At 30.3% G+C, this 8,278-nt stretch overlaps 1 protein-coding gene across 1 annotated transcript in view; it reads right to left on the bottom strand.

Moving 5' to 3' along the window:
- Window positions 1-1,003: 1,003 nt before the first annotated feature.
- The window catches only part of LOC117174820, an 8,078-nt gene continuing 803 nt past the window's right edge, over window positions 1,004-8,278 (bottom strand). Inside the window, exons 3-4 of the mRNA XM_033364200.1 lie at window positions 5,094-5,197; window positions 1,004-2,502 (exon numbers count right to left, since the gene is read on the bottom strand). Of these exons, the coding sequence (XP_033220091.1) occupies window positions 2,472-2,502; window positions 5,094-5,197 (135 nt within the window). The 3' untranslated portion in view covers window positions 1,004-2,471. The remainder of the gene's footprint in view (window positions 2,503-5,093; window positions 5,198-8,278) is intronic.

The following is an 8,278-nucleotide window of genomic DNA, read 5'->3' as shown; positions in this document are numbered from 1 at the left end:
CTGCTTTTGGTTTAATTTTATTATTTCTTGTTTGAAAATTTGACTATTTTTTTTTTAAATTTATCTTTTTAAATTAAAACTAACTATTTTAATAAAATCATCTTGTTTATTTAAAAGTTTAACTATTTTGTTAACAATATTTTTCGGTTGAAAATTCTTCTAATTTGTTGAATATGCAATATATTTCGGCTTGAATTTTAGGAGTTAAAAGTGTTACATATTGAATTTAGGACGGCATTTACACTGCCTTATTTAAAGGAACGTATTTTTCTATTTTTATGAAAAATCATCCTATTTCCCTATTCTGAAACCTCTTATATGACTTACATTTCTAATATGAATACAAATTTGGCATAGCACATATGTACTGATGTTGATTTATCGTTATATGTACACATATTTTCTTAATTGAACACGTTAGCATGGCTGGTTCTTTATCGCTTACTTCTACGATTGCTTCAAACTTTTCATGAACATTGTCCAAAGCATTTATTACTTGAATTTTTTTAACAATAGTCCATTCCTTTTTATTGTTTCTATCAACAATAAAATAATTCATTTTGACGTACGCATTATCGTTTAGCATAGCATAGGTGTTATCTGAACGGTTGTTACTTTTTCTGGAGGACATGAATAAACAACTATTTTTTACCATTTTCGAATACGAAACAGTGCTTCCTGGTGAAAGATTTAAATTGTTTATCCAGAACCCATTAGGCATTGAAGGACAACCAAAATATTGAGGAACAGACAGTTGGAGAGTTTTTTGTACCATCTTAGTTTCAATGGAAGTACAGAATTGTCTTACATAAGAGGAAGGATGAACGTTCTTTTTGAATATCGCCAGACTATACTGTAAACTTATTCGACGACATACTTGATGGTGAATGGCTTTAGAAGAATGAATTCCTTTTAATAATTGACCGTTTCCGGCTTCAAAAGGAAAGGCATTAATGGCCCATAGTGGTCCCCAATTATATACAGTTGTTGATAGATGCAAAAGTATAAAGTTTTTCTGTTCCTTCTACAAACTGGTGTAGCAACCTATCTGCCCGATCTAGTTCAACACTTTGAATGTCTGATTGCGAAAGAATTTACAAAGCCTCTACAAAAAGGGCCAAATGCATTAAATACTCTACTGGCAATATGTGGAGAAGAATTGGTAAGCTATAATAAAGTGTCCAGTTTTCCCACTCTCTAGATTTCCAAAATTCCCTTTCAGAAAAAGGACGTGTTAATCTTCCTACTTGGTGAGGACATTTTATATTAGCTAAAAGTCTGGCACGCAACCACGGATTAAATCAAATTTCATCAAATCAATTAAACGTGATCGCGACTTTACGTCTGAGACTGGCTTTTTTGAGGTTGCTTGTTCTGCGTGTCGAATAGTATCAGCCATGTTTCTGTTTTCTGGAATGGTATTTAATAAAGGATATTTTATACATCCACCTGAATGGGGGTTTTCCGAGTTCCGAACATATTCTCCAGGATGTAGGCACTGACCTTAACCGTCACGGGCGATGTACTGAACAAATCCTAGCACTGGTGCTCGTGCGACAGAGTCAACACAGCAAACCAGCAGGAAAAGTTTAATATGGCGTTTAAGGCCATTAAAATAGCACACGATGTCCACTCTTGAGAGTTGATTCATATTTTGAAAAAATGGATCAAGAAAAACATCCATATCGGGCTTCTTTTTACCGAACCAAAGACCGGCCAGTATGAAATCTTTAGTTCTAACACTATGTATAAGTAAGCTAATTAACCATCAAATATATGGGCCAAATGGAAGTTTTTGAGCTTTCAAACAAAGGCGCTCCATCAGTATTGAAGGTTGTCGTTGCTTACTGATGTTTGTCCGCTTCGTTCAAAGATTTTACAAAATCGCGATACAATTTCCCGTCATAAATGTCATTTATAAACCATTTTTTATGAGATCTCTCATCTACAACAAAGTTATAGTAATCTGAATTCGCTTGAAATAATTCAAAAATAGGAATTGAAGGGTTCATTGTTATAAAAAAAATGTTCATAATCATATTCCTTGACGCTAATTCTGACATTACATGATTTGAACGTTAAATAAGGATCTTTGCGAGGGTCAAAGATATCTGCATATCGATGACACTGAGTACAAATCGCGTGAACGGTTGCCCATTTTTTTGGATAGAATAATTTTTCAATTAAATATTTAGTGTTTGGCAAAATAGGAGTGTCGAAAACACAATTGATAGGGCTAAACAGTTGGGCAGTAGCGAGCAATGATAATGCATTCACGAATGCTTTCCTAACAATCGTAATAATTATTTCTCCAATCGTTTTCGTGACTGGTACTGTTGTTGGTTTGTTGAAATCAGCTTCGACCATCATGCCTTCAATAGTTGTGTATTTGGTTTCTGGAGCGATGTATTCTTTACCCAATGTGCTTTCGTCTCCTAGGTTGATATCAAAGTAATTGTCACGGGCATCGACTAAGTAGTCGTCGTCTTCTTCTTTATCCCTCTAAAACGTAAATTTCAGTTAAAGTAACCAACATTTTTAAAAATAATAGTATGAATAAAACAAGAAAGTGTGAGCAAGGTCGGGTAAGATTCTCGATAAAGTTTACAATTTGACATTTCACTTACGTCTAAGCGAAATGAGGTATTGCTCTGAAAGTTTGGTAAATGAAAGAGGAGGTAATAAAGTCCATGTCTCTGCTACTTTCAATTTGCGTCCACACGAAATGAGACATGGTGTTAAAAATTTGGCACGCTAAATACCTTATTTTTGAGATTTATGAGAAATGTTATACTTGCTTGCATATGCTTGCACATACAAGTCAGGACCGAATGAGATTAAACATTTAAAAACGTCTCGGCGTTCATCTCTAAATAAATGATTAAAAATTACACAGGCCAACATGGGTTTGTTGTTGGAAAGTGGAGGGTCATTTCCGAAGTAATTTTTACGTAGCATCCGAATCCGGGGTCAGAATTAGCACATCACGTCAAGATTTTAAGATATTTTAGGTTATGTACCCAAAAAATGGCGTTTTTGGCTACTTTTGAGGTTATGTACAGAAGACACAAATTTTTTGGGGATTTTTTCTTTAGTTGTGTTATATAGTACTGCTCTTTCTCTTTAATTTGAGAGTCGCAGAGTTCAATTACCATTTTTCTTTACCAAGTTACGCCAATTTGAATTTACGAGATATGTCCCATTATGTCTTGAGCATTTGCTTTAAATACTTTGAGGCAGACATTTTCTACTGGGAGTTTTCTCTTGAACATTTGTACTTGGAGGTGTTCGGGGTTGTTGAAATCTCAAAAAATGTCGTGTCTTCTGCACACAACCCCAAAAGTAGCCAAAAACGCCATTTTTTGGGCACATAACCTCAAGCATCTTAAAATCCTGACGTGATGATCCAATTCTGACCCCGGATTCAAATTATAAGTAAAAAATTTCTTCGGAAATGACCCTCCACTTTCCAACAACTGACATGACCCCATTATTTGCAAGCCTATGTTATTCTACATGTTTTATGCTGGTGCTTTTCGCTAGAAATAAGTATTTTTTTCCAAGAATTTTTAATGTAAAACGTTTTTCAATTTTTTTGTGTTATCTATGTGTACCATAAATTAAAATTTTTTAACAAAAATAATCAAATTTTAAAGATTCATAATTTTTTTAAAAATAATTTTAAGTTGCCTTATCGTTTCATACTAAAAACTGGCATTTTGAAACAAAATTCATCATAGCTCAAAGAAGATTTACAATTGTTGAGTGGCTTTACGTTATTCTAAAGTTTCAGATCGGTCATTTTAAATAAAAATCATTAGATTTCGAAGACTATTTACAATTCTGAACAATTTTGTCTTACGTTCTGTTAGCATTTTTCGTCGTAAATTATTGGTATTTTCAACATCAATTTAATAGACTTCAAACAATATTTACAACTTTTCAACGGTGTTAGATTAAGTTGCTTTATCTTCATCTGAAAATAGCATTTTAAAAAAATATCATGAGATTTAAATCCAATGATTTTTGTTAAAAATAATAAAATTTACAAGCTGAACCTACTTTGGATTATGTTAGTGTTTTATATCAGAAGTTAAATTGTTTTCAGAAAACAAGATTTCAAAGAACATTCATAATTTTAGAAAAATTTGAGATTGCCTTTTTTTACATAGAAAATTGGTATCTTCAAACGAAAATAATTATAATTTGAAGAAGATTTAGTATCTTAATAGTTTTAGATTATATAAGTGTTATTCTTCGTCAATTGGTATTTTGATTTTTGTTTTTTGTTAATTATACTTATAACATGTTTCAAAGATTTACAACTTTCATCGACTATTAAAAACAAAAAGATTAGGTCTAAAAGAACATTTACAATCGTAAACAACTTCTTATTATATTACGATAGTTGTTTTTCGTTGACAATTGACATTTTTAATTATAAAAATTATAAAAAAAATTTTATTACTATTAAAAGTCATGCAATTTACAATTTTGTAGACTTTTTGGTTCTGTTGGCATTTTGTACCAGAAATCAGTACTTGTAATACAAAATTATTTTATTTCAAACAAATAAATTTTTAAACAATTTGAAGTTATGCTAACGTTTTTAACTGGGTTTGTTTTTATTGTAATTCGTATTTTTGAACAAAAATACAATGGTTTGATTGTCTATATATTGTACAGAAGTACTATATATTAATCCTGAAGTTAAGATATCAGTTTTCATCAATTATCAAAGGTATTGTATTTTCCATTATTTTACATAATGTACACAAATATATAGACTATGTATAGACTATGTACACACATTTCGTATTATTATTATTAATTTTTTTTTAATTTGAAAATTGCTTTAGAAAACAAGTAATAATGGTCGCGCGCGTGTCTCTTTTATAGTTAAGTAAAATTAAAGAGTAAATTAAATCCGTCGAATTAAAAATTTTTTAAATATATATTATTTGTGAACTATTAATATAGAATAAGGATACTCTTTATATTTGGTATCCAAGCAATTCCTGTATTTTTTATATCAAGTATAAAAAAAGAAATAGGTTTTTAAATATTTCAATAAACTGAGTGCCTCGACATACTGCACAGTAGAGTTGTCATCGCTTATATCATCTGCTAATTCACCCATTAATCGTTGAACGTCTTGAAGAACTTGATCAGTAATTTGTATGTCAAGACTCAATACCTATAACATATATTATTACTGTTAATAAATACTTTATATTTTCTTTCATATAATTATTAATTCTAAAATTGTTAAGAGAATATTTGATTTTTTCCTTTGCTAACTAAACTTGCGCAAACATAAGTACAGTACACTTACTGCCATGTAATTTATTTTAAATCTTAAAATAAAAATTGAGTATCCTTGATTTAGAATCCGAAAATGGACCAGAAATTTTTTAATTCGATGAAATCCGATAATGTAAACAAATACGATTAGCACTTTTTCACAAAATAATTAAATTTTCAAGCAACAGAGATAAATTTTGAATGAAAAATATCATAATAATATTTATAACTAACCCTCACAGAAATAGGATATACCGAGATATCCCATTTGATCCCATTTATCTCCCACATTGTGCCAAGGATATGCTAGGGATAACCCGTCAGATATCCAGCAAGGCAGAAATTTGGATATCCCAGGGATAACCCCAAGATATCCCTAGGACGTTTCCGGGATATTCAAATGTCCCAAGCATGATTTATAAAATCAATTTTTATCCTAATAGGGACATTTGAATATCCCGGAAACATCCCAGGGATATCCTAGGGTTATCCCTGGGATATTCAACTTTCCGGGTGACGGGATATCCGACGGGTTATCCCTGGAATATCCTTGGGACAACCGTTGGAGATAAATAGGATCAAAAGGGATATCCCGGTATATCCTATTGCTATGAGGGATGAATTTTCAATCCATATGAGAACGTATTTTCTTTTTAAAAGTCATTGAATTTTCGAACACGAGAGGTAATTTTTCAAGAAAATAGTTGCATCTTCTATATAATAATTAAATTTTTAACCAATAATATGAATTCTAAACTAAAAATATAATAGAAGACCTTTCAATGAGAAACAGTTAGCTTTTCAATCAATATAGTTTCATTTCCTTATTAGAATAAATAAAAAAAAAAGAGGAAAAGAGGAAATTTTTTAAAATCAATCTGATAAATGTTGAACTACAACTATGGAATTGTCAATTGCAATTAGTTAAATATTCAGTTAAAAGAATTACTTTACAAAAATTGAAAAAATAGTTACATTTTCAAAGATAGTAATGAACAGTTGAATTTAAACAAAAAAAAAGATCAATTTATTTCCAACAAAGTAATTACATTTTCAACCAGTGATGAATTTTAAATTAAAATTATGAAGCTTCAACCAAAAAAATTAAGTTTCGATTAAGAGTTTAACTTTTAAACAAGTTCTTGAATTTTTAACTAGAAAAAGATGAATTCGCAACGAACAATGTAAAAAAAATGTTTATTAAATTCAAAATATTTCTTCTTTTAAATAATAGTTCTACTCTAAAAACTGCTTGAAGAACTTTCTTTACCTAAAATTTAGAAGATTGTACTTTCAAACTGTGCCAAATTATGACTTGAAAGAGGGATTTTTTTAAAGTCTTCTTCTAAACCCGAATTATAATTCTTTAAAAAAATTCATGATCCATGTAATAAATTCCCTGTTCCAAATGAAATTATATTTCTTTACCGAAACTCTCCGCCCCCAAAAAAGGACAATTATGTTTTAAAATTCCCTGTCCTAACTCAGATAAATTGGAAGTGTAAGCGAATAAAGCTTGATAAATCTATTTTTTGAGAAAATTGAAAAAATGATTGTTTCTGTATATTTGGGATATCATCAATTCGATTATTAAACTTAAGTAAGGAAAAAAATATTACAGGGAAATTCTCGGTTTTTGAATTAAATTCCCGGTCATTTCCCGACTTTTTCCCGGTCGAGAAAATTCCGGGTCATTTCCCGGTATTTGCTGGTCAAGCCGTCACCCTGGAAATTTAAGGAAAAAAAGCAATCCGTTTAAAAGTGGGCAACATGTTTAAAGTTGAAACGAAAATGTCGGAGGAATTTGATTATTTTTTCTGCTAGAGGAAATATTTTTTGAAAAATATATATGTTGAGTAATCATAAGGTTTGTATAAAATTTATTTAAAATATATACTTTGTGTTTCAATATATGAAAGTTTTAAAATCACTTTCATATTTCAGACTTATTCACGTTCTCTCCCCTATTCTACTCTTTTGCGCTTTTTAAAATAATTCTTCCGTTTTTAAAATTTATCTGTTTTGTGCGATACCCATTTTTTTAGTTGAAAATGCATTTGTTTGGTTGAAAAATATCTGTTTTGCTTGAGGATTCAACTATTTTATTTATAATTAATCTTTTTTAGTTGTATTCAGCTGTTTTTTATTTCAAATAATAATTCACATAATAATTTTTCACTTCAATACTCATAATTTTAATTGAAAATTCATATTTCTGGGTTAAAACTTGAACTGGGTTAGGTAAATTCGTCTTTTTAGCTTGAAAATTCTAGAATTTTGTGAAAAATTAACATATTTTCATGAACTGGTTGAAATTGATATTTTGGTAAAAAAATTCATCTTTTATGGTAGAAAAGTCTTGGAAAACTTCCTGGTTGAAAGTGAACTTTTGTTGTTGAAAATTTAACTATCTTCTAAAAAATTCGTCTTTTTTCTCTACAAATTCAACGGCTTTTGGTTGAATTTTATTCTTTTTTGTTTGAAAATTGAAAATTAGACCATTTTGTTGAAAATCCATCTTTGTAGGTTAGAATTTCAACTATTTTGGTAAAATCATCTTTTTTGGTTAAAAGATAAAAGATTTGATTGATAATCTTTTTTGGTTGAAAATTTGGCTGTTTTGTTGAAAATGCAATAAATGCAAATGTAATAAAATTAATAAAAACTGCAGTTTATCGAAAATTCCTTGAAGGCGCAGTCCCATGGTTAAATCTGTTCCACCATTGTTCTAATCTACCTCCATAGGATTGCGCCCTGACTCTCAGGTTTTTCCTGACGATCCCTGATCAGTTTTAAATTTCCTGACATTTTAAGATTCCCTGACCCGTAGCAATCCTGTTAATCCTACGTGAAAAAAACCTTTTAACGTTAAAGTGTAATGGTTGACCCTTTTGGACTTCTCCCACTTACAAATCCGGGCTATAAATGTAGCGCGTTGGCCCAGCGCAAGATCAGTTCTTTCTAATCTCGCATC

This window comes from Belonocnema kinseyi, chromosome 6 (assembly GCF_010883055.1).
Source record: "Belonocnema kinseyi isolate 2016_QV_RU_SX_M_011 chromosome 6, B_treatae_v1, whole genome shotgun sequence".
Taxonomy (NCBI): Eukaryota; Metazoa; Arthropoda; class Insecta; order Hymenoptera; family Cynipidae; genus Belonocnema; species Belonocnema kinseyi.
This window is presented reverse-complemented; position numbering and strand designations above follow the sequence as displayed.